The following is a 23540-nucleotide window of genomic DNA, read 5'->3' as shown; positions in this document are numbered from 1 at the left end:
CAGCTCCACTCTCTGATGTAGAACTTGGAAATAATCAAGACAAGATAACATGTGACTCAATGACGGCAATTCCTTCTTTAGTGGTAGAATGTTTGGCAGTCCGCGCCAGTAAAGATCACGCTAGGATCCAGGTATCCGCTACCAGGCCCCACTGGATGCTGATATTGCGATGTCCATCCATGAGCACCTCCAACAACACCCGGGCCTGTAGTACCATCCACAGAAAATGAGAATGGATCAAGATCCCCATTGTAGAATGAATCATTCTCCGTTTTCAGCGAGTGCTGTATGGGTGGCAGATGTTTTAATGATGCCAGTGTGTGAGGCGATCCAGAATCAGGTGGCGAGACGCTGCGGTTCGTAGTCGCGTTACTCGTCATTGAACTCGACGTCGTGGGCGGCGTATATGTAGACCAACTGCCACTGCCATCGTCCGTGATAGCCGTGTTGGGTGAACTGTCCGCCGGAGAAAAGGCAACCGACAGTGGAGGAAGGTGAGGACGAGACTGACCAGCGGCCGACACAAGTGAGAGTGAACGAGGCGTCGCTCCCTGACCCCGAGCGGACGGCGGCAACGACGGTTTGTTAATCATATATGGGGAATGATCCTGCGAACGTTGTCCTGAGTGATAAGCCTGAGCACGTTGATCCTCAAGATAATCACGCTGACGGTTGCGTTCACGACGGCGCTCATCATCACGGATGACCCGTGCCTCCCAAACCATGCGAACTGTCTTCTCCCGTTCCTCGCTATTGGCGTAGATCCAGCCAATCTCTCCTAGTGCCCGCAGACACACGTCAACACCGTCCTCGGCGTCAGCGTCCCAAGCGAGTCCGTCATCGCCTTTCAGATCACTGTCTGCATCCTGATCAACGTCGCCTTGCGCAAGCAGCAAGGCTGCATAGTAGCATCCGTCTCGGATGAGACCGGCATCATGAGCGAAAAATCCGCTCGATGGAACAGCTAGGTGACGTTTCAAGATAGCGATGACGCGGGGAAGCACAAGGCGGCAACGGCGAGTAGCTTGGGCGAGCATGCGGCAAAGGGCACGATCAGCGGGAGGGGAACGACCGTTCGAGTCGGGGCTCCCCTTGGTTTGATTAACGATGCGCTGTCTCAAGGCTTCCCGGATGATGTTCAAGCACTCAAAGATGAACACCTGCCATCCGCTCACGAAACGCTCGACGTCCTCTCCACGAACAAGGCCGCCACCCACGGTGCCGATGCCGCCTGCTCCACGACGGAGAGACTCAAAGTCCTCACAGCATCGCTCCAGACCATCCCAGATCTCCACGAGGGAGTCCTCGCGGATTGCAACACCAGCATCGGTGCGACGACGCGCACGAGGCCCGGTGAGCACTGCGTGAACGGCACGACATACACCAGACACGGAGAGGGCGAGCGAAAAATAATGGGACGAGAGCAGGTAAGAGAGCGAAGCGCGCGAGTGACCACGAGGATCCTGCAAGGAATTGACAGGGATATCGGACGACACTGGAGAAGTGGCGGTGGGCGACGAGTGTGATGAAGCAGATGTAGATGAAGGAGCGCTGCCAGATGCAGATGCGCAGTATTGAGGAGGAAGTGTGCTTTGGAATGCAACAAGGTCGTCCTCGTCACTGGAAACAATCAGAGAACGTCACTCGGGGATGGCATATACGTACAGATATAGCCGACCGCCGCGCAAGGCAGTGCGAACACCTTCATGTACGTAAGCGTACCAGAAGACTCTGGCACGGACAAGTGCGTCACAATATGATCCTTGGCCACTTTGTAGCACAGAATGATTGCTCGAGCTGCAGAGGGTGTAAACCTGGGAAAGCGTTGCCTCGTACATAGCCTAAACAAGGACGATCAGTCAATACGCTTCCATGTCAAGCACAGGCACTTACCCCCCTGTCCATGGAGCTTTGTATACCTGATGACGAGTGCGTCAGTTGATGGTGCCCTGGAATTATTAATGGACACAAACCCTGAGTTAATGGAAGGATGAGCAAAAGAACCCTGACGCCGTCCCAAGTCGGGCGTCGCAGGACGGCATGCATATCGATGAGATGCAGGATCTCCCTGATCATGGACTCTGTACGAAGAGTGCGAACGCGACGGCTGGGTTCAGAGTAATCATCATCGCCATCTGGAGAGAACTTGGGTCCGTCGGGTATAATGGGGGAATGGGGCTCTGCTTCTTCTTCCGCACCGTATTCATCGACGCCGAATGAGGCAGCCCAAGTGACAAGTAGCATCGCAATCATTTGGCCCTCGATACTGAGAGAGGAAGTGCCCTTAATATGAGCAAAGTATCTTGATGTGAATTCAGTGGGTTCGATTATAGGACCTAGATGAAGAAAAAATGGATGGGTGATAACCATGACGGCAAATGAAATCTTACGTTGGATGCTAAACCTGCGGAAGAAAGATGAGCTAAGGAATTCTAGCTTGAGGAGGGGGATAATGGATTGTCTGGATGGGGCGATCCCCGCGGAGGAGAGCGTGGTTGGGATGGTGGGGTTTGATGGAGTGGACATGGCAGAAGACGAGTTAGATTCGTCATCCGTGACTTTGCCGTAGACAGCTCTGATTGAAATTAAAATTAAATGGGACTAGTAGTGGGAGGACGACTGACTCTACTTGTTGTAAACGGCGGCCGCGTCTTAAAAGTTTCACAGCTTTGACTTCAGCAAATTCATCGCTAAAATAGACATGATTCAATTCAATTGTCAAAGTGACATGCTAAATGTTACGTACACGCATTTGATCCCACGTTCCTTGCAGTTTGAGCATGAGGGATGCTGGACACCGCTTGTGGTCTGTGTCATTGGGAGGTCTTTGAGGTCGCATCGAACTCTGTACAAAGATTGAGATGAATCATGGAGGAGAAGAATGATCCGGGGATACCTTCGCATGCGGCAAGCACCACAAGCGGAGAACTGTTGCCTAGAAGACTTTGGTTGGCCAGCAGCTCGTCGTGGATATGGGGTGCTAGCTGCGGATGCGGTTCTCGGGGCAGAGGAAGATGCTCGGGGCGACATTATGGTAGAAGAGTGGGGGGAGAGATGCAGTAAAGGATAACAAAGGATGTGAGATTTATAACAAGGTCGGAGAAGGGCCGATATGATGATGTGAGGGTAAGGGAAGATTAAATATGGTTTGTTTGACGTCGATATGCGGAAGTTCGATTGGCAGTTCAGACGGCTCGAACAGAACGCGGATAAAAATGGAAAAAGTGAAAGACACGAGAAAAGCGGATGTCGTAAGTCGAAGTCGATCTTTCGGGAACACCAGATTTGGGGCGTTTACCTTCGCTTGAACTTGATATTTGATGCTGTACCTTCGGCGACCTTGTGAGCGCTGCACGTCTCTCGTCATTCAGTGGCGTTGATCTGGATCTACCCAATCATTATTACTCGAGGTCTCCGTCGTAATCAACGTACCTCACACGGCTGTGCGTATACCAATACATTCAGGACAAAACGATTTTCTTGACTCCAGGCACTCCGTAAAGTCTCTTTTTCCGCCAATCGGAAACAAATCCATCATACCTGCCGTGAGAGTCACAACGCCGCCCACTCATTAACAGACCAACCCTGACAGGTGTCGTATACCTTTTTCAACTTTGTTTGCACCTGACCTCCGTGCGCTGATAGGCCCGGTCTTGGCCACTTTGCCGTCTTAGAAGGTCGAGAGCTACAAACAACTTGTCAACAACTTGTCCAATTTCGAATTGATTCCGACTTGCCGGATTTATTTAATTAGCTCAGATCTCAGATTATTGTCCCCTTCGTAAGCATTACGATGCCGCATGCGCGCTATATGTTTTTTCTATGATGGAAAATGTCACAAGTCGTTACACACCAGGGTCCATACTACTATTACTCTTCAACCTCGCGCTTATAACTAGTATTACTCTTTAACCTCGCGCTCATAACTCTCGCAAACTTGTTAATTCAACATGGCAGCTTCAGATTCAAAGCGTCACCCCGTCGCCACATATTGGCAACAAGCAATTTGTGGCCGCCTCATGTCACCTCTTCACCGGGGATATCTTGACTCAAAGACTTAGTGATTTGCGTTGTGATATCACCCCTGACCCTGCTTAACGAGATTCATTCACGCGTGCTCCATGCTAGTCCTATACGTATAATCAGAACTTCCCTCCGATGTGCGTACACAGCCTTGACCATTTTCGAAGCTCCGGCGTGACGTATCGTGATATATGTGACAGTCACTCATGGTCAGTTCTTAATATCGGCCTCGGTTGACCCCGTTTAACCGGGCGCTCGTCAACATTACTGAGCCGCCCTCCGCTCGAGAAGGTTTACAAACATGTATTGCATTTTTGAACATGTCAATCTGCGATGATACGCCCACCGGTCAGCAGAATGACTCCACCCCGCCCGCTTTACCGACCGCCCTTCTTAGTTCACCCACTGTCTTTTGTTCAGGATTTAGACGGCGATCTATCGCCATCCTCTCGTAGTTATCGCCATATTTTTGGATCAAACGCGCCAGGTATGATCTTTCTCCACACGACGAGTGTCGCACAACCACCCTGCCCGAAGTCGACAGTTGCTCCAACACTATTGTTTCAAACAAAATTAACTGGTCAATAAACCGAAGGACCGCCGGATGTCATATGAGCCATAAAGAAGCACTAGTGCCGTAGGCACCACACGAATAGATCCCAAGAACTCATCAAGTATAGGATGGTCTCTCTAACTGAGATCATGGAAAACTGAGTTTTGCGCCAGAAGGCATTGAATTCCAAACCATGAGAACATTTATTTTGATAGCGGCACTCACCGTCAATCGCATGTGTTCCCTGCACACATGACGAGGATACTTCTCGTGCATCCATGGTGCGATTCGAATGGTGTACTTTATTGAGACAACCGACCCAATCGCCCATAGTTTTCTCATCTACATCTGCTTCTGGGAGATCCGTCTTTTGTACAGTGTTTTGGATTTCCTCCGATTCAGCAAGGTCGATTCGTATCACATTACCAGATTCGTCACGGATAATTCTTCCAAACCCCTTGGGTATAGCCGAAGGGCCAGACTCAACTGACTTGGGGGTAACAGAGACTGACTCAACATCAGCTGAAGCTTTTGGAGGGACTAATGTCCGTTCGACTCCGCCTGATTGCGTGGGGGTCAAGGCAAATTGAAGTCCCAGTGCAGCATAGCTATGGAAAAACATTTGTTCAGAGATTTAAACGACCGGTCAAGGAATCAATTCATTGAATTGGTGGCGAGCCGCGGAGCTGATGACAAGTCTCGCGGGGGTTGACAGGAATCAAGACGTATTCCATCGGGACAGTTGCCCACGTGTTATAACCCGTCTCAGACATCTTACCACTAGAGCGGATAATCGTCCGAGTCTGATGGTTGGCAACAAAGTCCGTATCGCCGTAAGATTTGACAAATTCAAAAACACCAGCCCCACCGGAACTCCAAGAGCAAAACAAATTGAAAATTAATGCGGAGATAAACTCACTTTTGGTGAACTGTCTTTGATTTATCCCAAGCGTCCTGCAAGGCTTTTGGACCTCGTATCACTAAAAGGGAACTTCGTCAGCTAGGCACGTAGTCAATCACAATTATAATCTTCCACAAAACCAATCAGGCATAACGACAGCACGAGGCGAATCAGATACATCAAACAAGAATCCGCGAGTATCCGATAAATGAGCATAAACGTTCATGTATCATGGATATAATTTAATATCATCGGAAACTCACCTGGCATCTTCTTCAGGAGTCTCTGTGCACGCCGTGAGTGGGATACGGCTTTATGCGTTGATGATTTGGCTTTACGACGTTGCCGTGGATTAGCCATATTCGGTCTTGCGAGTTGGTAACGATCAGATACACGGATGAACGATTCGAATTGGCAGAGATGGAAGCTTCACTAGTATCTCGAAAATGTTGTACAAGGAGTCAAGTAAGAGATATTTTCAAACTCCGACCGACATAAGCAATAATAATACCACGGATAGGCAGCCCTAGCTGATGCTGATACTCTTCGTTCTGACAAGTTATGGCATTGTGACATCCACTGACATGGACACTTGATGAGAATGTTTCGCGGCACGACTATTCATATATTCATTAACTTCTTCCAAGACTTCAAGCGTTCAGGATTGTGTCGAATTTGCCGCCGGGATGATATTCTATATATGAACCGGTAACTTGTATGTTTAGATGCCGTACCTTCCCAGTTGATTCTTCTTCTTCAGTGCGTCTCCTGCAGCAGCTTGTTCGGTTTGACAAAGCTTCGTGTGCTGCGGCAGCGATCATAGTCGGCTACCATTCTGCCAATCTTTAGGGAGCCGCTGGGTTCGCTTAACCGATGTCTTCTCCCCATCTGAAGGCCATTATTTTTGATGTACGTCCCGTTGGTACCGACGCGAACAACGCATGCGGTGCCGTCTGTCGCTCATCATGGCTGCGGCTGATCATTGATCATCCTCGGGTAACTGTTCCCAGATTGGCGGCGTCGTCCTTCATAGCCCGTTCATTGCGATCGATGAGATCGAGTCGGAGAAGGGTCTACCCAGGAATTACCTGAATGTCTCGATGTCCGTCTGTTCAAGCTATGATCGTCTCCGTATTTCTCATGTTTATTCCGTGGGCAGAGTTTCTCGGGGGCCGGGCGGGGCCTGGGAGAGATTCGAACGTGGAGAGCTATCGCTCTTCCCATTCTACGAAGAGTTTGGACGTGACCTGTCTGACACAGAAAATGGTAACAAATGGTATACGGAATACTGCGCTCGCAAAAAAATAGGTATGGCCTCATGATGGTACGTTTCTTAGGCAACTATTTTAATCCTTGTCGAGTCAGATCTCCCGGCTTTACCTGTGATGCTTGATATTGACGGCCGCGAGGTCAGTGTTGGAAACATCTGATGAGTCGCTGCTCTGATTGTTAACTCCGCCAACGCCACAAGGTCTTTGGTAGGATGATGCGACAGTCTACAGCTTATGATTGTCACATCCTACGCGCCATTCACCGGATAAGAGGTGATTCTGTCGTATCACGGTACACTCCGAACATACTCAGTGCCTTATCTTAGCGTCTGGAAGATGGCTTATCATCGCTCTTACTAATAATTACTCGAAGCACCTCACGGGCTCTTCTTCTTCGATGCCCCTGACTGCAGCACAACCTCCTATAGGAGTTCCCGACTCGGAGTTGCGGTTCTTGGGATGGGAGGATGGAGCAAAGTTTCATCTCCGTGCACTATTCGATGACTTCTGTGACTCCAGCGAGTTAGGCGTGCGGTACGTTAGGAAAACCCTCAACCAAGGTCTTCACGAGGTTCAGCAATAGTGGTGTTACTTATACTACTTTCAACCCATCAACAGGAAACCTGATCCCGAATTTTATCTTCTTGCTTGTCAGCGAAATGACATTCGTCCCGGAGAAGCCGTCTTCCTTGATGATATAGGAATGTAAGGACTGCGCCTACCACGTTGCTGGTGCAAATTTTGACCATCAACAGGAACTTGAAGGCCGCTCGCGTTCTTGGCATGGAGACCATCCGTGAGTCGCGTATTCCAAGTACATCTGATCTGTAGATGCGTCCGCGGCTGCATTATCTTTGGCAGCTTAGACACCATGCGGCGCCGATGGCAAATCCTGGCAAACTGTCCTGACGAATCTTCTTTTAGATGTTCCGATAGGTGGCACTCTCGATGCAGTCAAACAGTTGGAAGGGAAATTAGGCATCGACCTTACTAGTGACCTTGACCATGACAACACAACATCTGCTAAGCTTTGAAAGCCATGGCTACAGTTTGGTGGTATCACAGTTTGTATGGACACCTCCGCGGGGGGTTTAGATGATCGCAAATGTATATTCTGGGCGGTCGCATTCTACATTAAACAAAATACTGGTATCCCAAAGGGCGGTATGTGTCTATGATTGCGGACCATTCAGAACGGCTTGTCTGAAGCAGGTGTTTTGTCCTCGTAGTAGTTCCCAATCTGAAGTCGTACCCGTCACGCGCGAGATGAGCAGAATGAATGCGCACGATGACCTAAGACCTCACCAGCGGAACATTTACGAGAAGACCCTTTTTCACAACTGGGGTAACGGACAATAACTATTTGGTGGATCAGAAAAAAAGGGCAAGAGAAGCTAGTAGTACTATCTAGACGCACGAAGAGAGCAGCGGCGCCGGCACCTACGCCCCATATGCCTAGCGTTGGACCCCATTGTTTGGCCAGCTAAATCATATCAAAAGCGGACTTCAATAACCGAACCCTGGACCAGAAGAATAAGAGATGATACGCACAGTGCCGGCAAAGCGAGTTGGCGGGGTCGGTTGGAACGATACACGGGCCATGGCTTGATAGATGCTGAGAATGGCGAGGGTTTGAAATCTGAATTTGAACTCGGTGATGATGCTCGGGTGAGAGCGGAGAAACAAGCAAACGCCGCAGTGCACGTGACCTGACTCGACACGTTATGCAGACTGTCTCCGGGACTCTCCCCTAACCTATTACTGTTATACCACGGAGGATGCAATCTGTGATGCGCGTACGTGGCTGCAGCGCACAGTAGCGGTGATCACGGTGACCTTGGGTTCAAACATCCAGAAGACGGATCTGTCTCTATCAATAACTTCATCGATGTCGGGCAGTTATTTACATCCGGCGGGTGTTCGACCGCGTTGACTCGGAGATCTTGCACCATTGTTGCAGGCAAAAAGGATACAATGTGTGCGCAACACATCCATAGTCAACCATCGATACATCACACCGCCATGATCGTGAAATAACTATTCGAGAACACAGCTGGCCAGTCGCCCGAGGGACTCGTTCAAATTGGGAAGCTGCCAGTGAATGCATGAGATAATTTTACCCAACTTACGATACAACCGCATCAAGTCAAGAACGTTCAATCTAGATGTCTTTTCTACTACTCAGAAAAGGTGACGACCTTGGCTAAACTCCCAAGATATGATATCATTGCGATCCCAGGATATCCGACCCTCCGACCCCATCTAGCATTTGCGTCTGGTGACTTTTACTTAGCGCGTGTCTGATACAGCCTCAGGTTATTCAATTGGACTAGCGCAGAAGCATGATTATGGAAAGGCCCATTACATTCAGATAACAGAGAATTTAGTCAACAGAACGCTCTGAGAGGTTAATATAAGCGCCACAAACCCGGGGCTCTATAACGGCTTTTGGAGTGATGGAATGTTCATAGGACTTGCACCCTGAAACGAGGACGCAATGTCGTGTTCTTCATATTCTGGGTTCAGACAGATTTGGAAAGTGATTGTTTGTTGTGCAATGTGTTTCAGAAGTTTTGTTGGCTCAACTCCTTGTCTGCATATACTGTGTAAGGATAAGCGCTAATCAGGGTGTGCTAATGGCGGTGGGGCGGAAATGACGTCCCTGATAAAGATTGAATGCTCCGTGTCAGGCCGCCCTCCTGGAAAGCCAATTGAATTGAAATACGGTAACGTGAACGAATTCAGTCGAATTTGAGTGTGCCAGTTTCAATTGTCAGAGCTAAGGATGGTCAAGACCTTACCTCGTAAACTCACCTGTGACTCGATCATGCCGTATGCTGCATTACGTCCTGATCGACCGGTGGTCAATGGAATTCACAACTGTGGGATGAGAAACCGCGTGGCTCCATTTCTGCCACCCAAACAACAAAATCACTAACGTGTTCACACGTGCGTTGTGATGGCTGTGCTACAACACTCTGTGAATGGCCTCAAGGGTTCGTCTTCAAGCTCCCATGCGAATGTCGAGTTATATTTATGTATGATCCTGCGGGAATACCGTAGGAACAAGATTATGGTGTGGAAGCTTACCCGCGAGTTCTATTGCAATTCTAGAGCAAGAGTCTGAACGTTCTTTGATGAGGTTACTGGAGCCTATGGCCGGCGAGTTCTCGTGAAATCTTGATATTACCAGGGCACTATGGAACCCATCATCATTACCACACGCTTGGACTGATGGTCACTCCAAGTTCGCCGCTCGAAGCCTCGGAGGTTTGAGAGAACTTGCATTACGCCCAGCAAAATCTAGTAACGCATTTGACCTGTTGGTCCCAAAATGTTCATCGATGTTGTAATTTTTTCAACCTTTCCCATACAACGATGCAACGAGAGTAACGTACCAGGACTTATTTGTGAATAAACTTCAGCGCATCCTTAGTGCAATTCATGTCACCGTTCATTGCACCCCACACCAGAAATGGTCGGCCCTCGGCCCTCAGCCTTCATGTCCATGACCTGCCAGAACGAGCACCCTTTTCCTTCGTGCTGTGCACCAGCGTGGCATGTCCACCAGTATTTGTCCGTCTGACCGTCATGTCTATTTTTCATATCTGGACGCAAAATTGTTGGTACACCGCAATTGCAACGCGGGATGCTTTGCGGCCTGAAATCTGGTCGATAGAACCGGAAGGTTATATTGATACGACAATTTGACGGTTCTAATGGATGTTTCAGGCGAGAAGGGTGAGGAAAGAGAGGCCGATAGAGGTCAAGTGTAGATTGAGGAGGAATTGAATGCTTGAACTTTTCCTGGGTGCTAGCATGCATAATGATCAACTGGATGCACGTTTGAGTATAGTTCTACATGTATCGCTAGCGCAAGGACCTACAGAGTTGTGAGGTAAAGGAATGTTAAATGTCTGTGCCCTCCGTGAGTGCATCTCTTCACTTGGCACGACCTCCCGGAGGCGAAAGATTCTTGTCGTCCCTGCAAACGACCCGGTATGACTACACAGGACAGCGGGTTAAAAGATGCTCACCGAGACTCAGTGAGGCAATAGTTGGGTAAGGCCCTAGATATGTTAGGTGGTCTGAGTGAAATCCAACGCTGTCCTTTGTACCTTCGTAGCAATTTGATGCTGCTACATTGGCACGCCAGGATTGACCTTCGGAGCCTCTGCCTGCCCATTCAAGCGGGAGGCGAGGTCGCATCTGCATCTCTTTGTTGACCATATTTTCTACATACAAGCAGGCTTCTTCCATCACATCAGGAAAGACATTAGGTGGGTCTGTTTGTCGACCGTTATACCTTTAATGCGTCAGGTTAGATATTCGTCTCAAGAAGATACAACATTCTTTTATCTCACCAATATTGTGCAGCCTCTTGCCACGAGTTATCAGACTCCACACCATCTGTCTTTCGAGCATAGAACGATGTGCGGTGAGGGCTCTCGACCACACGATCAAAAAGCCACCATTTGTTCCTTTTCCAAGATTGCGACAGATCAAGCATCGTGTAGAATAATTTGCATGCAAGTTCTGGTGGCAATATGGATAGATGCATCGTGCAAGGTGTGTGCTTGGCCACCATCGAGGGGTTCATCAACGTCAAGGGAAGGAGGCGGGGTACAGATCGCGTACTCGAGGGTGTTTGGCGTAGAACCGACATCAAGTCTACTTGGGGTTTGGTCGGAGGGCTGCTGCATACAGTGGTATCCTTGATGATCGCTTTAACAGGAGAGAGGCTGGATTCCTTGACGCCTCGTTTCTTTCGAGGAGGACTGTCAGAGACAGTGCTTTCGACTTTTGAATTGCCTGCATTTAACCAGCCTTGAGACCCACAGAACGATCCTTTCTTTTTGAAACGCTGCTCACTGGCTTAGGACCTTGTCTTATCGCCAGAATTAAGCAGTTTGGCAGTAGCATGAACATCTCCATCGCACGACAAGAGCGCGTCGATAAGAATATCCAGTTCTGGCAGTGGAATAGTCAGTAGGCTGCGGACCAATGCTAGCAAAGTTTCCGTGTCCTCCATGAATGTCAAAGGAGGGATTCGCTAATTGTGTTAAGTTGTGTTAAGTTTGTAGGCTCCTTTCAAGCCGTGCACTGCCACCGCTCAGACGGTCTCAGGTTAGGTCACTACAGGTGAACCATTAAGCGCTAATTCAAATTATGAAATCTGACAGTCATGGTTAGTCGCTATATTTTGTATGTATTGCCTAGCAAACACTGAAAGATGAGCAAGTGGACAAGGAGATCGCTCAAACTTTTGTTGCATCCAAAGTAACACGGACTCGGAGCTTATCAGAGGTAAGCTGCTCACGCTGCTGAGAGTGTTGCCAAATTTTCATCCGGACATAATCTATCAGTGGAGGCTTCTCTTCAGTCTTGCCATTTGTGCAACCATCTTCTACTTGCAGTTTCTCACTGATGGCGGCCCCGAATCCTTATCAGTCGACTACGACCGTTGGACAGGCCCTAGCAAGCCACTGCTCCGACGCGCAGCCCATAAATGGTTCAGAAATTCTCCAACGCCACGAAAAACTTGGCGAAGATATTGTATGACAATGGCGCATCAGCATACATCGCAGAGCCTGGCGCAAATGCGCAGTACTTTGGTAACATTTCCGAGGCGACGTGGCACCTTTCAGAAAGACCGTTGTTACTTATAATCTCTCCCATACTCGAGGAGGCCAGCATTGTAGCCAAAGTCACTGTTATCACACCAGCATTTGAGGAAACACGCGCCAGACTTTTACCAGTACCCGGAATTGACGTTTCGTTTGTCTCCTGGGCAGAAGACGAAGACCCATACATCGTTGCACTTTCCACCCTTGAACTTGAACCTGGAAAGCCCATCTACGTTGATGGTATGATGAGATACTTCATTGTCGACGGTCTCCAGAAGGCCGCTCCTGGCGTCCGCGTTATGTCTGCCCCACTCGAAGTCACCCAACTCAGGGCGCGCAAATCCCAAGCAGAGCTAGACCTTCTGAGATGTGCGAACGAGGTCAGCGGATGTGTTCGCACTTGAACGTGGCTAGCTCATCGCAGTCAACAAGGTCACCGTTCTCTGTATCCGTGCTGTACAAGCCCAGATGTACATCGGGATACGGGAATCACAAGTTCGAGTGATGATAGACGAGGCGCTCGCTGCTGCTGGTCTCGCCGAAAGATGGGCGTTGGTACTTTTTGGCGGTAAGATTTTTCATCAAAATTTGACATCCGAATTATAGGTGCCTGTGAGTGCTGACTTGTCGATCTCGTTTGCTGTAGAGAACGCTGCTCTCCCGCATGGAAGCGGGAGTGACCGCGCACTGGGCAAAGCGGACTTTGTTCTCATAGATGCTGGCGGCACGTTGCTGGAATACCACAGCGACGTTACACGTGTAAGCATTCATGATTCTGTCGTGAAACCACTCAGTTGGCTGAGGTTCTGCATAGACATTCATGCTGCATGATAGCTCCATTCCACCGGAACATACTAGGATCTGGTATGATGTACATGCCGCCCAGACCTTGGCGCATGCAGCGGCTCGGGAGGGGGCAAATACATCTGCCGTAGACAAGGTAGCGCGTGATTGGCTTGACGGGCGTGGGTACAAAGGATACTTTACTCATAGACTGGGTCACGGTGAGCACTAAATTACAGCAGACTTGTGGTTTTAGGACTGAGTGTTTGAAGGAATCGGGCTTGAAGATCACGAAGGTCCATACCTCCGTGGAGGAACCGACGACATCATTCAAAAAGGGAACGCCTTCTCGAACGAACCAGGCATATACATTGAAGGCAAGGTACGGTAATTACGTGTGGAGTCACGGAGACTCTGTTTGATTGGATGAATTTTAACGGTCATGAACAGGTCGGCATTCGCCTTGAAGACTGCTTCTATATCGACAAAGGCGGAAATTCTGTATTTCTGACCAAAGGGATTGGGGGACAAGCATTCAGCCCGCTTCACCCTTGAACCTTTTCCTCTGATGGGGTTTACGGATATGAATTTCTGGAACCGAAGTTACGTATTGATGTAGATGCGCTATCGATTCCTACTACTATCTTAAATCCAGAGTTTATGATCTTAACTATTTCTGGACAATAGCGGGAAGGTCTGTGTATAAATATAAGCCCTTAGTCGGACAATGAAGCTACTACGTCATTGTATAGATCAGAAGCGTTCCGTTATATGTCACTTTGCATTCAACAAATAATTTTCATAGGGACGCCACCAGGGTCACATTCACAAATTATGATCGAACTCGATGGGAGGATAATTGACATACGTAAGCGGTTGGCTTTATCTGCTATCACCCCGGAAATTCATAGGTGACCACCGGTACATGCTGGAAAATTCAACTATGACCAGCAGAAAGCTATACGACATCCACTGCTGGCATGTCCGTCAAAACGGCGTTCGACTTGAGACCAATCCAAACCTGCATTGGAGATAGTACCGGCCATCGGGGTGGGAGCCAGACCAGGTGTGTGGCTCCATAGCCCGCCATGATTCGTAACAGCACAATGTATTTGCGCAGGAAAGACAGTTATAGTATGAGACTAATCGAACCCCGCCCAATTGGAGATCTACCGGCCATCAGCGATGGGAGCGGGCGCCGGACCAGGAGTGTGGCTCGATACCCTGTCATGATTCGTAACAGCACGAGGCACGATGTGTTGGTGCACGAAAGACAGGCGTAGTATCGGTCTATACGCGGAGGAACCAGAACGCAAAGAGGAATCTTGACAAAAAAATGAAGGCAAGAAGCACACACCTGATTGTGCGGACAACAACAAAAATACTATCGACAGGAGCGAGCTCTGGGCTTGAAGTCGACTCGGCAGGTACCCCATTGCGATTGGAAACAGAACTGATGCTATGCAGAGATGACAGCAATATGGTCGAATCAAGACTCGAATCGTTGACACGAATGACAGCAGGAATTTCAGCGAGGACATCCAGAATTCGAAGACGCCGATCACAGAGCATGACATCATGATTGCTATCTATCATTCAGTATCTTACCGGACCGCCAATCATAGTAGACCCACAGTGAACATTTCGGCCCCTCGGCCAGTCGACATGCTCACCGTGACAAGAAGCAGCCTGAGAGTCTAGTACTTTTCGGCGTGGACAACAATTTGACACACGACATCAGGCAGGGTGTTTTGTGAGAAACATCGTGGATCGTCTGCGGTAGATAGATAAACAATCAGAGTTGGAAGTATGACGGATATCAGTATCGCCCAGTCAGACCTTGAAGACAGTCATTCCTTTTTGAGAACGCTCTTTCACACCTTGATTCTAGCTAGTCTCGTGAACCAGCCGCCTTGTCTGAGAAGTGAATGTGTGACAAGCGTCTGGAAGAGCTTCCCTTAGAAGCAATGGAGTACACTTTCAAACTCCGTATAAGTATATCATATAGCAAAAAACGGTACCGTATTGTGCGTCCTAGGCTCTAGCTCATGAACGCGTCGCGTCCTCTCCATCCTGCAAAACATACCAAACACGAGGAACGAGGACACTTCAAACATGGAGCATGATGCTCCGCACGCAAGAAGGTAGATGGGCACATTATAGCAAGCATGCAGAGTATATATGTGAATACCTGCATAAGATAAACGAGGTCTGTACATGATATAGTATAAAGGACTTAGACCTACCAGTCCATGATTACGGCGTGTCGAGGTGAGGCTCTCATCGAACTCTCCCTGCTCCAACAGCTTGCACAGAGTTGGTGATATGTCTTGGGCTCTCGCCTGTATTCTATCCAAAGACCACCTGCCTAAAATCTCAGAAACATCTTCTCCACGAGACAGTCGCAAGAATTCCGCTAATACTTTGCCCTCCCTCGCCAAGTCGCAACCATGTCAGCAACAGAGTTGATAGCCCATACGCGCATCACATCAGGACAACGTTGGTGTATAAGCGCGAGATTTTTGCCTCCATGTGCTCCAAGCATTCTTGATACACGAGCAGACGCAGACTGTTACTGGTCTGTTGTTGACGGGAGGGCCTGAATAAAGGAGTAAAGCGTAGGAAAATGTGAATCTACAGCGAGCAAAACAGCATGAAGGTGTCCTTTGGATTGCTCGCTTGCTTTGGCGTTGGCTCCGGATTGGAGTTCGTTTTTTGTGCTTCGTTTTGCTTGCGTTCTGCTACCAGTCTGACTTGCTGGACCTGCAGCTCCTGAGCAGATAGCTTCACCAAACACGCCGGGTTCTCTTCTGTGGGGTGTAGATGTGTCGAGAATGTTGAAGACTGGATTCTCATGGATTCTGGTACGTTTTTGCTGCACGATTGTGACAAATACAGACGGAGAGGATGCGACGCATTCATGAGCTAGGACTTCTGAGAAGCACAAAACGCGGTACCGTTTTTGGTATATGTAGACAAAGCTTAAGGGCCTTGAGGCGTCTGGCTCACGAGACACCTTGATTCAAACAGAGGATAATAACATCGGACACGGAAGTGACTTCCACGCATGAAATGATAGATAGCAAGACGAGCCAACTCTCTGATACAGAAATCAACGGGAATTCGAGTAGTATACAATGCAATTGTACTGAGTTCCTTCCTAGAAGGAATGGCACACACTGGGTAACGCATGAGAAGCAAGTGGAGACAAACTTGGAAGTGATCCTTCGTGATGTATAAATAACATGGTAGTGAACGTAGGCAAAGCGAAAGAACTAGAGGGGGCATCGATGTGGAATATAAGTATGTGGTGAAACAAGATAGAGTAGTAGTGCGATGGAAGAGTAGACCAACAAATCAAAAGTGGTATCTTTAATGTAATCGGAGAACTGGTCTAAAGCTGAGTACCAGCTCGCGAGATGAGAAACCTAGCTCACAGTATTGAAGGACATACCATATATAAGGGAGTAACGACAGGACGACGAAACGAGGATTACTGCGATAAAGGGCAGGATTCAGTAAACCTTGACCAACTCATCAGGGGTTGCGACAGGAAGAGGAACAGTCGCAGGAGACATAGGCGTTGCCGTTGCCGAAGTGATCGGAGGGGATGATTGGGAAAAATTCGAGATCCCAGAGAGGGCGACGTCATAAGAAGGGTGGCGTAAAAATGGATTGCGCGCACGAGATATTGGAGATGCTGCTCGACGAATACTGATGAGCGGATTTTAGGAGAACAATTACTGGCGCTCACAGAGAGTGTGGGCTACGTTCCACCTTTGGGTGTCGAAGTCTTGAATGTCAAGGTTCTCAAGCTCGTCTCGCTCATAAAGGGTTTGAGGAGATCGTGTGCTAGGGACCCATTCACTCTCTTCGGTGAGTGTGATGCTAGAGATGTCACCCTTTGTGTGGGTGAAATCTACTCTGCTCCTAGACCTGTAAGGGAGGCCAAATGTGGGCAACGTCACGGCACCGTTGCGACGTGGTCGCAATACAGGAGATGATGGGCATTTCCAGCCCATGCAGATTGACAGGAACTCTTCAAGCGCTTCTGATGGAAGACTGGACCTGTGATCAGGGGAATCAATGAAATTAGTAAAAGAAAAGGTAATAAGTGGGATAGAGTGGCAAGCCAAGGCGAAGAGTTGGTGCTCAGCAGACAAATACAGTTAGGATCAAACGTAAAATAGATGCCTACCGAGGTGATGCACGCGGAGAGGAGAGATCCTTATCGGACGAAACCGAGTCGACACGGATAGGCTGCTTGTGCTCATCGACGTTTTCAGTGTCTTCGGACAGCTTTACATGATCGACTTGAGAAGTGACAAGTTTGAAATGTGTAGAACGCGCAAGGTGAGTGGTGATGCGAACGGGACGGGGAGCGACGAGAAGAGGATTATCGTTGACATTAAAATTCATGGTTGATAAGAGACTGATGTGAGCAAGTTAAAAGCAAGTAAGAGTAGATATAAGCAAAGCAGATGAATGTAGTGGATGATAAAGTTTCGTGACTGCAATAGAGGAAACAGTTGGGAAAGTCCGAAGAACGTCTATCACAACGAGCTCCCTGTTTGTACATGTTGTTTGTCTTAGCCACCGGCATTGACCGAGTGACCAGACTCTTCCACTTGCACAGTATTTCGAGCCAGATCATATGCCATTTCCCCCCCCCCCTCCCAATCTCTACAACTAGGTGTATTGAGGAGAGCGTGCAGTTTCGACACTGCCAAAAATACAGTCTAACATGATGTAAATCGGGATCATCGGGCCTGTGTCCATAATTATACTCACTGGCACGACCCTATCAAGTATTACTCTTCACCCTCAAATTTTCACCATATGTCGCTTGTAAGCCGTTCTCTATGAGGCCTTTATGCGGATTACATCTTTGAATCCAGTCATCCTTAGGTCCCTTCAAAGCCCTTGCTTGCCATGTGGAGAATTAACATCGGCGGCAATGAGCAGTACACGTAAAATATCGTGTTCTATCTGTTGATCTGGAGAAATGTGACCAGTGGAATTCTCGCCAGCTATCAATACATAAATATACAATTTGAATTCCCTTGCCTTTGTCATTTTCAACCATGACCCCCGCTAATAATACTGCCAACGACACGACCAATTATGATGAGACATGTCCACTCCTCCGTACTACTTCCAATGTTCACAACGCCGAAGCTCAGATCGCTGAGAAACCCAAGTCTACTCCTCTACCAAAGGCTCAACTCGCTGCACTCTGCATCGTTCGTCTAGTCGAACCCATAACGTTCACTCAGCTCTTTCCATATGTCAACGAGTTCATGAGCGATCTTCATCTCACAGATGACCCATCAAAAATAGGCTTCTATAGCGGGTTGGTTGTACGTCGTCTAATTCGATCCCACGATCAGATCACTCTTCTCACTGATCGTAACCACTAGGAGAGCGCTTTTGCTATATCTCAATTGTGTTCCATCTACCAGTGGGCTAGGTTATCAGGTACTTTGATCGCGCCATTCAGTCTACTTTTCATCTCACCTTGCTGTAGATGTTATCGGACGACGTCCTGTCATATTTCTCGGCATAATTGGGCTTGCCATCACCACGCTCATGTTTGGTTTATCCAAATCGCTGGCAAGTGTCTTAGTGGCGCGTTGCTTGGGTGGGGAACATTCCATACAGTACCTATCTGCACTTAAACTAACTTCTAATTCTGTAGGTGGACTATTTTCGGGAAATATCGCTGTCATCCATTCGGTTCTAGGAGAAATTACCGATTCCACAAACCAGATGGTGGCTTTCCCCATATACGGCCTGGCCTGGCCTATTGGCTCAATCATCGGGTATGCTCCTTATTTACATTTAATCAGATGTCAATGCTGATCATGTGTACACCCATAGACCACTTATGGGTGGAGCGTTCTCTCACCCGGCCTCGAAATATCCCGAAATATTAGGATACCAGTTCCTCAAGGATTATCCCTATTTCCTGCCATGCTTCATTGCATCCACGTTCGCTATTATCGGTATTTTCCTTGGATTCATTTTCCTTGAAGAGGTATGTTTCATTCTGCAGCCCACAAACCGTGTGTTATATCGAGAATCTCATGCCCATCTTAGACTCTGCCCAGCAAGCGCAACGGCAAGAAAAGCATTTCTCCTAATGCAAGTACCAATGGTGATAGCGTCACGACTGCACCAGCTCTTCCTGAGAAGCCTCTCAGTGTTTCAAAATTATTGTCGGTACCAATCATATCCGCTTTGGCACTATCTGGCTTTATGCTAAGCTATATTGGAACATCCTTCGACGTTGTATTTGTCTTGTTCTGCTACTCGCCAATTAAATCCGGCGGTCTGGCGTTCTCAGTGAGCTCTTCCCGCTCTGAAACAAGTATGATCAAACTGACAACTGGAAAGGCATCACAAATCGGATACTCTCTTGCCATCGCGGGTGCTATCGGTGCTGCCATCCAACTTTGTATCATGTCCTATCTCCTTCGAACGTTTGACCCTGCGAAGATCTATTGCTTCTGCATGAGCTTATGGCCTTATACCTTCCTCGTCTTGCCTGTTTTGAACCTTATCGCTCGTGCTGGCTTGGACGAGACCACCGGCGAACTTGGAACGACCGCTGTTGCTTTTCTATGGGTTGGTATCGCCTTCGTCCTCCTGTTGACCAAGGCCGCTTGCGTTGCCTATGGGTACGTGTTCGTTCATTTTTGGCTGGTCGTAGTGATCGACACATAATGTTTAGCATTAGCATGATCCTTACCAAGGAGAACGCTCCGAATGCCGCATCGCTGGGGCAGTCCAATGGCTTGGTTCAGTTTACGATGTGTTTCGCGAGATCATTCGCTCCCTTTGTAGTCAGGTATGTTTGTCCTCCTTCACGTGCAGGATTGCCCTCATGTTCTTCTAGTGCTTTGTTCGCAACCTCCTTAGAGTACAACTTGTTGGGCGGATACCTGTGGCTTGTCACTATGATCATGATTTCGTTCCTGGGCATGACGACATCGCGCAAGATCAAGCAGAACAGTGTGAAGACGATAGGTTGATTGGTCTATGTCCAACAAAAGACCTACCGCGATAGGTGGTGGGCAATCACATTCTATATTCCCAAGGCATTACATATCACGACACCATCATGACTACCCATATCCATTTCAATCTTTGTTCATATACGCATCTCTCGTCGCTGTTATCTACCAGTTATGTTATTTTTTTCTTTTCTGATAAGAACATCTCCATACCATCAAAACGTGTCTGTCCCAATAGAACCTGTATTCATAACTGTATATCGACAAATATATATATATACCACATAGGTGGATTGAAGGAGTGCTTAGGCACTTAAACTACAGCCTGCTAGCATCACCATTCGGTTCTCCAAGAGCGTATAGCGCCTGCAACTCCGTTGCATATTTTGCAAATGCATCCTTGCGGCGGACCTTGAAGGTGGGAGTCAAGGTATTATCTTCGATGGAAAACGGATCCAAGCTGATGTGGAGACGCTTAATCGTCTCAAATCTATTCAAGCTAGTTAGTGTGCCTTATCCAGATATCCCAACTCTTCTTACCCAGCCAGACGATTCTTCATCGCCTCTTTATTGAGAACGGTGAGGACCTGAGCTACTACTCGGGGGTCCTTGATGGCTTTCTCTAGTGTTGGGATGTCATCAGATGTTACCTTCTCGCCAAGAACCCTTGACACTAGTGGAGCCAGAGTCACTGGGTCTGGGATGAGCACAGCCAGCAGGTACGATTGCAATGAATCGCCATGGACAAAGATCTGCTGCACAAGTGGGCATGCGACGTACATGTTCTCGATTTTCTCGAGAGCGACGTATTCGCCTTGTGCAAGTTTCATAATATTCTGTGTAACACAATGAAGTCAAGGTCACGGTGAATGAGAGGAAACTTACTTTAACACGGTCGACGATCTTGAATCGGCCTTGCGGGTCGACCTCAGCAACATCGCCGGTGTGAATCCAACCGTCTTGCAAGGTGTCCCGGGTGTTTTTCTCGTCTGTCGCAATGCTAAGCATTTGAACACCAATGCATGTGTTCGCACACGACCTCACCTTTATAATACCTCGTGAAACAATTTGGACCACGGACACAAAGTTCGCCTCGAGGATTGGGCTTGTCCTCGACCGTGTAATTCATGGAAGGCACATCGACCAATTTCAATTCGTTCACGGGCTGAGGAGGACCGATGGTTCCTCCACAATTAGGGTCCGCCTTGAATGTATGCGTGCAGACACCACAGTTCTCAGTCATTCCGTAACCTAAACCGTCCATCAGCTGATAATTAACAATCGAAGATGAGCGACCGTACCTTCTGTAATTTCGCAGAAGAGTGCGATCTTCAGGAAATCGATGACCTCGGCACTGATAGGTGCAGAGCCCGTGCTGACAAGTAGCAGGTTTCCGCCGAGCACAGCACGAATCTTTGAATAATATATCAGGTTGTAACTAGGAATGTGAGACGGTCGATGAGAATATACCTTCCGGAAGACAAGGGCATCCCAGAACGGGTGTGTACTGACACCTGTGGCATGATACTGGTCGAGTTTTGCGCGCACAGCTGCCCGGAAGAGAGCGCCCTTCAGTCCAGGGACATTGCCAGCAGCCATGGCAGACTGATAGACTCGATTCAATACACGAGGTACAGCAGGGAAGAAGTGAGGCTTCAGCATCTGCGCATCTTCAAGGAGACGTAAGTTATCGCCAGTGGAAAACCCGATACATCCACCGATGGCCAAGGTTGTGAGTTCGACCACACGCTACAACGAGGTCAGCACATAGAAGACGAGGTGACCAAGACCAACGAACTTCATAAATATGAGCCAACGGCAAGTAAGAGAGAACGCTGGTATTTGGAGAATATTCCATACCAAACATGTTGGAATATGCGGACGATGCAAGGTTCCCGTGAGTAAGTACCACACCTGACGAGCAAGAATTCAAGTGTCAGAAGGAAAGAGAACGGATGTCTCACACCTTTGGGTTGGCTAGTGGTGCCCTGAAAATACCTGGTTGATGATGCTTAAAATGTGATGCGAAAGCCACGTACTGAAGTATAGCATAGGGATGCGACTGTGTCGGGTGAAACGGGAATTGGCGGCATCAAGTGCTCTTCACCATACTTTTCAACTACGGAGCATGTAAATAGCAAGTAAGGTAGAAATCAGGGTGAAATACTCACATTCCGAGAATTCTTTGACCTGCACACCGACGGTCTCTCCCCAAGCCACCAAGGCTTTGCGAGCATCTTGACTCAAATTATCGAAGGACACAATCATTTTCATGGCTGCAACCTTGGGAGCTAGTTTCAATAGCGCAGGTATGTGATCGACCGTAGTGAAAATGATACTAAGATGCGCATGATTGATACTAAACAATCACGAATGTTGAGGGGTTTAAATGAGATAGCGGCAACACCACATACATATATTCTGTGGCGAGATCATCAGCACAATAGGAAATGGCTCAAGACAATCAACTTGCCTACAGAATCCTTGCCAAGGGTATCGTAAAGACCAACCCCGACTTTATTGTAAGCATGTAAAGCGAGTTCAACAAGTTGCCACTCTGTGGTGATCGGTGAGAACTGAACTTGAAGTAAGAAATGACATGCATACCTGGCCTATTCACTGACCATATACCAACGGTTTGAAGGTCCTCCCCCTGCAGTTCACCTTGTGAGAATAACCTGTGGAGAGCACTACCGATGCGACGCCTGCGACCATCCACCTGTTTGTACGTCTGCCACACATAAGGGCCGAACTTGAGCGGATTGGTTGACACTAACGGACGGTGACCGAGGAGTTTAGAGTCCGGATTGATGTTGTAACCGTTGTCGAAAACATCAGGAAGTGTTGGTAGGACGCTGACGTCTACAAGACCATATAATGCTGAAGTGTCATGAAACGAAATGAGCAATTAAAAAAACATGTGAAGCTCAATCTTGTACTAGATAGGACTCACCATTCCGATAGTGGGCTTTGAAAAGCTTCGAAGTTAATGAAACGTCCGCTGACGAATACGTGGGACGTACCGGTTTGACCAGGACGTTTGGTGCCAGGAACAGCGATGGACTGGATGCTGTAGTCGAACTTGTCCGGAAAATCTACGGTCGTTACTGCCATTTTGGACTAGGAGATGGAAACTCAGGTTGTGACGGTAAGAAGACGAGGCGCAAGCTGACAGTAAGACTTGTTGGATCTAGACTCAATTAATATTCAGTTTCGTCTTGTGGCTACGTTGGATTTTCACCTGCAACCGGTGACGTAAATGAAGCCGGGTTGCCGGGCGCGCAGCCTCAGGGAGGCAGACAGTTTGGTGTCAATGGCCTTTCATTCAAGTCGACTCGTACACCGGCCGTTGGCATCGCGTTCGCT

At 48.3% G+C, this 23540-nt stretch overlaps 11 protein-coding genes across 11 annotated transcripts; 3 read left to right on the top strand and 8 right to left on the bottom strand.

Annotated features, from left to right (window-relative positions):
• Positions 1 to 77: 77 nt before the first annotated feature.
• F5891DRAFT_1188283 (uncharacterized protein) lies at positions 78 to 3030 on the bottom strand (the record flags this gene model as incomplete). The annotated part of the gene is made up of 7 exons (XM_041366975.1): positions 78 to 1620; positions 1666 to 1841; positions 1894 to 1919; positions 1974 to 2336; positions 2391 to 2575; positions 2625 to 2690; positions 2747 to 3030. 7 exons carry the CDS (start codon positions 3028 to 3030, stop codon positions 78 to 80), a joined length of 2643 nt encoding a protein of 880 aa, XP_041226369.1.
• Positions 3031 to 4242: 1212 nt separating this feature from the next.
• Positions 4243 to 5948, bottom strand: F5891DRAFT_1108877 (ribosome biogenesis protein Nop16). The gene is made up of 4 exons (XM_041363696.1): positions 5741 to 5948; positions 5496 to 5556; positions 4802 to 5184; positions 4243 to 4578 (listed from the first exon to the last, which is right to left on the bottom strand). Exons 1-4 carry the CDS (start codon positions 5835 to 5837, stop codon positions 4373 to 4375), a joined length of 747 nt encoding a protein of 248 aa, XP_041226368.1. The 5' UTR covers positions 5838 to 5948; the 3' UTR covers positions 4243 to 4372.
• Positions 5949 to 6011: 63 nt separating this feature from the next.
• On the top strand, positions 6012 to 8007 carry F5891DRAFT_1225330 (HAD-like protein). The gene is made up of 9 exons (XM_041369495.1): positions 6012 to 6386; positions 6488 to 6579; positions 6637 to 6785; positions 6843 to 6886; positions 6949 to 7021; positions 7075 to 7282; positions 7367 to 7453; positions 7504 to 7544; positions 7673 to 8007. The coding sequence occupies exons 1-9, from the start codon at positions 6351 to 6353 to the stop codon at positions 7780 to 7782; spliced, it is 840 nt and encodes a 279-aa protein (XP_041226367.1). The 5' UTR covers positions 6012 to 6350; the 3' UTR covers positions 7783 to 8007.
• F5891DRAFT_1188281 (ubiquinol-cytochrome-c reductase complex subunit-domain-containing protein) lies at positions 7938 to 8350 on the bottom strand (the record flags this gene model as incomplete). The annotated part of the gene is made up of 4 exons (XM_041366974.1): positions 7938 to 7988; positions 8054 to 8107; positions 8166 to 8231; positions 8300 to 8350. 4 exons carry the CDS (start codon positions 8348 to 8350, stop codon positions 7938 to 7940), a joined length of 222 nt encoding a protein of 73 aa, XP_041226366.1.
• A 1845-nt stretch (positions 8351 to 10195) lies between these two features.
• Positions 10196 to 11414, bottom strand: F5891DRAFT_951626 (uncharacterized protein; the record flags this gene model as incomplete). The annotated part of the gene is made up of 4 exons (XM_041375059.1): positions 10196 to 10582; positions 10636 to 10733; positions 10786 to 11054; positions 11113 to 11414. The coding sequence occupies 4 exons, from the start codon at positions 11412 to 11414 to the stop codon at positions 10196 to 10198; spliced, it is 1056 nt and encodes a 351-aa protein (XP_041226365.1).
• Positions 11415 to 11546: 132 nt separating this feature from the next.
• On the bottom strand, positions 11547 to 11844 carry F5891DRAFT_287939 (uncharacterized protein). Its single transcript, XM_041371215.1, has one exon. The coding sequence runs from the start codon at positions 11778 to 11780 to the stop codon at positions 11625 to 11627; it is 156 nt and encodes a 51-aa protein (XP_041226364.1). The 5' UTR covers positions 11781 to 11844; the 3' UTR covers positions 11547 to 11624.
• A 20-nt stretch (positions 11845 to 11864) lies between these two features.
• F5891DRAFT_1031879 (Creatinase/aminopeptidase) lies at positions 11865 to 14037 on the top strand. Its single transcript, XM_041361635.1, has 9 exons — positions 11865 to 11936; positions 11991 to 12055; positions 12115 to 12198; positions 12267 to 12755; positions 12808 to 12943; positions 13022 to 13134; positions 13190 to 13379; positions 13431 to 13540; positions 13609 to 14037. Exons 1-9 carry the CDS (start codon positions 11918 to 11920, stop codon positions 13711 to 13713), a joined length of 1311 nt encoding a protein of 436 aa, XP_041226363.1. The 5' UTR covers positions 11865 to 11917; the 3' UTR covers positions 13714 to 14037.
• Positions 14032 to 15074, bottom strand: F5891DRAFT_1031876 (uncharacterized protein). The gene is made up of 3 exons (XM_041361634.1): positions 14998 to 15074; positions 14793 to 14932; positions 14032 to 14743 (listed from the first exon to the last, which is right to left on the bottom strand). The coding sequence occupies exon 3, from the start codon at positions 14736 to 14738 to the stop codon at positions 14328 to 14330; it is 411 nt and encodes a 136-aa protein (XP_041226362.1). The 5' UTR covers positions 14739 to 14743; positions 14793 to 14932; positions 14998 to 15074; the 3' UTR covers positions 14032 to 14327.
• Positions 15075 to 16213: 1139 nt separating this feature from the next.
• F5891DRAFT_1031870 (uncharacterized protein) lies at positions 16214 to 17728 on the bottom strand. The gene is made up of 4 exons (XM_041361633.1): positions 17357 to 17728; positions 16913 to 17226; positions 16613 to 16858; positions 16214 to 16558 (listed from the first exon to the last, which is right to left on the bottom strand). The coding sequence occupies exons 1-3, from the start codon at positions 17575 to 17577 to the stop codon at positions 16674 to 16676; spliced, it is 720 nt and encodes a 239-aa protein (XP_041226361.1). The 5' UTR covers positions 17578 to 17728; the 3' UTR covers positions 16214 to 16558; positions 16613 to 16673.
• A 51-nt stretch (positions 17729 to 17779) lies between these two features.
• On the top strand, positions 17780 to 20388 carry F5891DRAFT_1145316 (major facilitator superfamily domain-containing protein). Its single transcript, XM_041365001.1, has 10 exons — positions 17780 to 18006; positions 18057 to 18518; positions 18579 to 18636; positions 18686 to 18799; positions 18857 to 18980; positions 19039 to 19195; positions 19258 to 19503; positions 19555 to 19838; positions 19892 to 20008; positions 20057 to 20388. Exons 2-10 carry the CDS (start codon positions 18243 to 18245, stop codon positions 20190 to 20192), a joined length of 1512 nt encoding a protein of 503 aa, XP_041226360.1. The 5' UTR covers positions 17780 to 18006; positions 18057 to 18242; the 3' UTR covers positions 20193 to 20388.
• F5891DRAFT_1031865 (long-chain-fatty-acid-CoA ligase) lies at positions 20389 to 23414 on the bottom strand. Its single transcript, XM_041361632.1, has 15 exons — positions 23198 to 23414; positions 23128 to 23142; positions 22782 to 23054; positions 22648 to 22731; positions 22589 to 22595; positions 22346 to 22533; positions 22214 to 22293; positions 22141 to 22162; positions 21973 to 22088; positions 21645 to 21923; positions 21476 to 21587; positions 21219 to 21425; positions 21060 to 21163; positions 20715 to 21010; positions 20389 to 20664 (listed from the first exon to the last, which is right to left on the bottom strand). Exons 1-15 carry the CDS (start codon positions 23286 to 23288, stop codon positions 20493 to 20495), a joined length of 2046 nt encoding a protein of 681 aa, XP_041226359.1. The 5' UTR covers positions 23289 to 23414; the 3' UTR covers positions 20389 to 20492.
• Between the last annotated feature and the right edge of the window lie 126 nt (positions 23415 to 23540).

This window comes from Suillus fuscotomentosus, assembly GCF_016647785.1.
Source record: "Suillus fuscotomentosus strain FC203 chromosome Unknown F5891scaffold_25, whole genome shotgun sequence".
NCBI lineage: Eukaryota > Fungi > Basidiomycota > Agaricomycetes > Boletales > Suillaceae > Suillus > Suillus fuscotomentosus.
This window is presented reverse-complemented; position numbering and strand designations above follow the sequence as displayed.

Bases quoted from the DNA above. Each gene is read 5' to 3' on its own strand.
- F5891DRAFT_287939 (XM_041371215.1), bottom strand. From the start codon at position 11,780: ATGGAGGACACGGAAACTTTGCTAGCATTGGTCCGCAGCCTACTGACT.
- F5891DRAFT_1145316 (XM_041365001.1), top strand. From the start codon at position 18,243: ATGACCCCCGCTAATAATACTGCCAACGACACGACCAATTATGATGAG. The intron at 18,981-19,038 runs GTATGCTCCTTA...GTACACCCATAG, and splicing joins CCTATTGGCTCAATCATCGG to ACCACTTATGGGTGGAGCGT. The intron at 19,839-19,891 runs GTACGTGTTCGT...CATAATGTTTAG, and splicing joins GCCGCTTGCGTTGCCTATGG to CATTAGCATGATCCTTACCA.
- F5891DRAFT_1225330 (XM_041369495.1), top strand. From the start codon at position 6,351: ATGTCTTCTCCCCATCTGAAGGCCATTATTTTTGAT. The intron at 6,387-6,487 runs GTACGTCCCGTT...AACTGTTCCCAG, and splicing joins TGAAGGCCATTATTTTTGAT to ATTGGCGGCGTCGTCCTTCA. The intron at 7,545-7,672 runs GTGAGTCGCGTA...ATCTTCTTTTAG, and splicing joins TCTTGGCATGGAGACCATCC to ATGTTCCGATAGGTGGCACT.
- F5891DRAFT_1031865 (XM_041361632.1), bottom strand. From the start codon at position 23,288: ATGGCAGTAACGACCGTAGATTTTCCGGACAAGTTCGACTACAGCATC. The intron at 22,294-22,345 runs GTGAGTATTTCA...CATGCTCCGTAG, and splicing joins GGTCAAAGAATTCTCGGAAT to TTGAAAAGTATGGTGAAGAG. The intron at 20,665-20,714 runs GTAAGAAGAGTT...TAGCTTGAATAG, and splicing joins ATGAAGAATCGTCTGGCTGG to ATTTGAGACGATTAAGCGTC.
- F5891DRAFT_1031879 (XM_041361635.1), top strand. The intron at 12,056-12,114 runs GTAAGCTGCTCA...ATAATCTATCAG, and splicing joins GGACTCGGAGCTTATCAGAG to TGGAGGCTTCTCTTCAGTCT. The intron at 12,199-12,266 runs GTCGACTACGAC...TAAATGGTTCAG, and splicing joins GCGGCCCCGAATCCTTATCA to AAATTCTCCAACGCCACGAA.
- F5891DRAFT_1031870 (XM_041361633.1), bottom strand. From the start codon at position 17,577: ATGAATTTTAATGTCAACGATAATCCTCTTCTCGTCGCTCCCCGTCCC. The intron at 17,227-17,356 runs GTAGGCATCTAT...CCCTGATCACAG, and splicing joins TCTCCGCGTGCATCACCTCG to GTCCAGTCTTCCATCAGAAG. The intron at 16,859-16,912 runs GTGAGCGCCAGT...TTCGTCGAGCAG, and splicing joins GAACGTAGCCCACACTCTCT to CATCTCCAATATCTCGTGCG.
- F5891DRAFT_1031876 (XM_041361634.1), bottom strand. From the start codon at position 14,738: ATGATGTCATGCTCTGTGATCGGCGTCTTCGAATTCTGGATGTCCTCG.
- F5891DRAFT_1108877 (XM_041363696.1), bottom strand. From the start codon at position 5,837: ATGGCTAATCCACGGCAACGTCGTAAAGCCAAATCATCAACGCATAAA. The intron at 5,557-5,740 runs GTGAGTTTCCGA...GTTCCCTTTTAG, and splicing joins ACTCCTGAAGAAGATGCCAG to TGATACGAGGTCCAAAAGCC. The intron at 4,579-4,801 runs GTGAGTGCCGCT...TTGAAACAATAG, and splicing joins GGGAACACATGCGATTGACG to TGTTGGAGCAACTGTCGACT.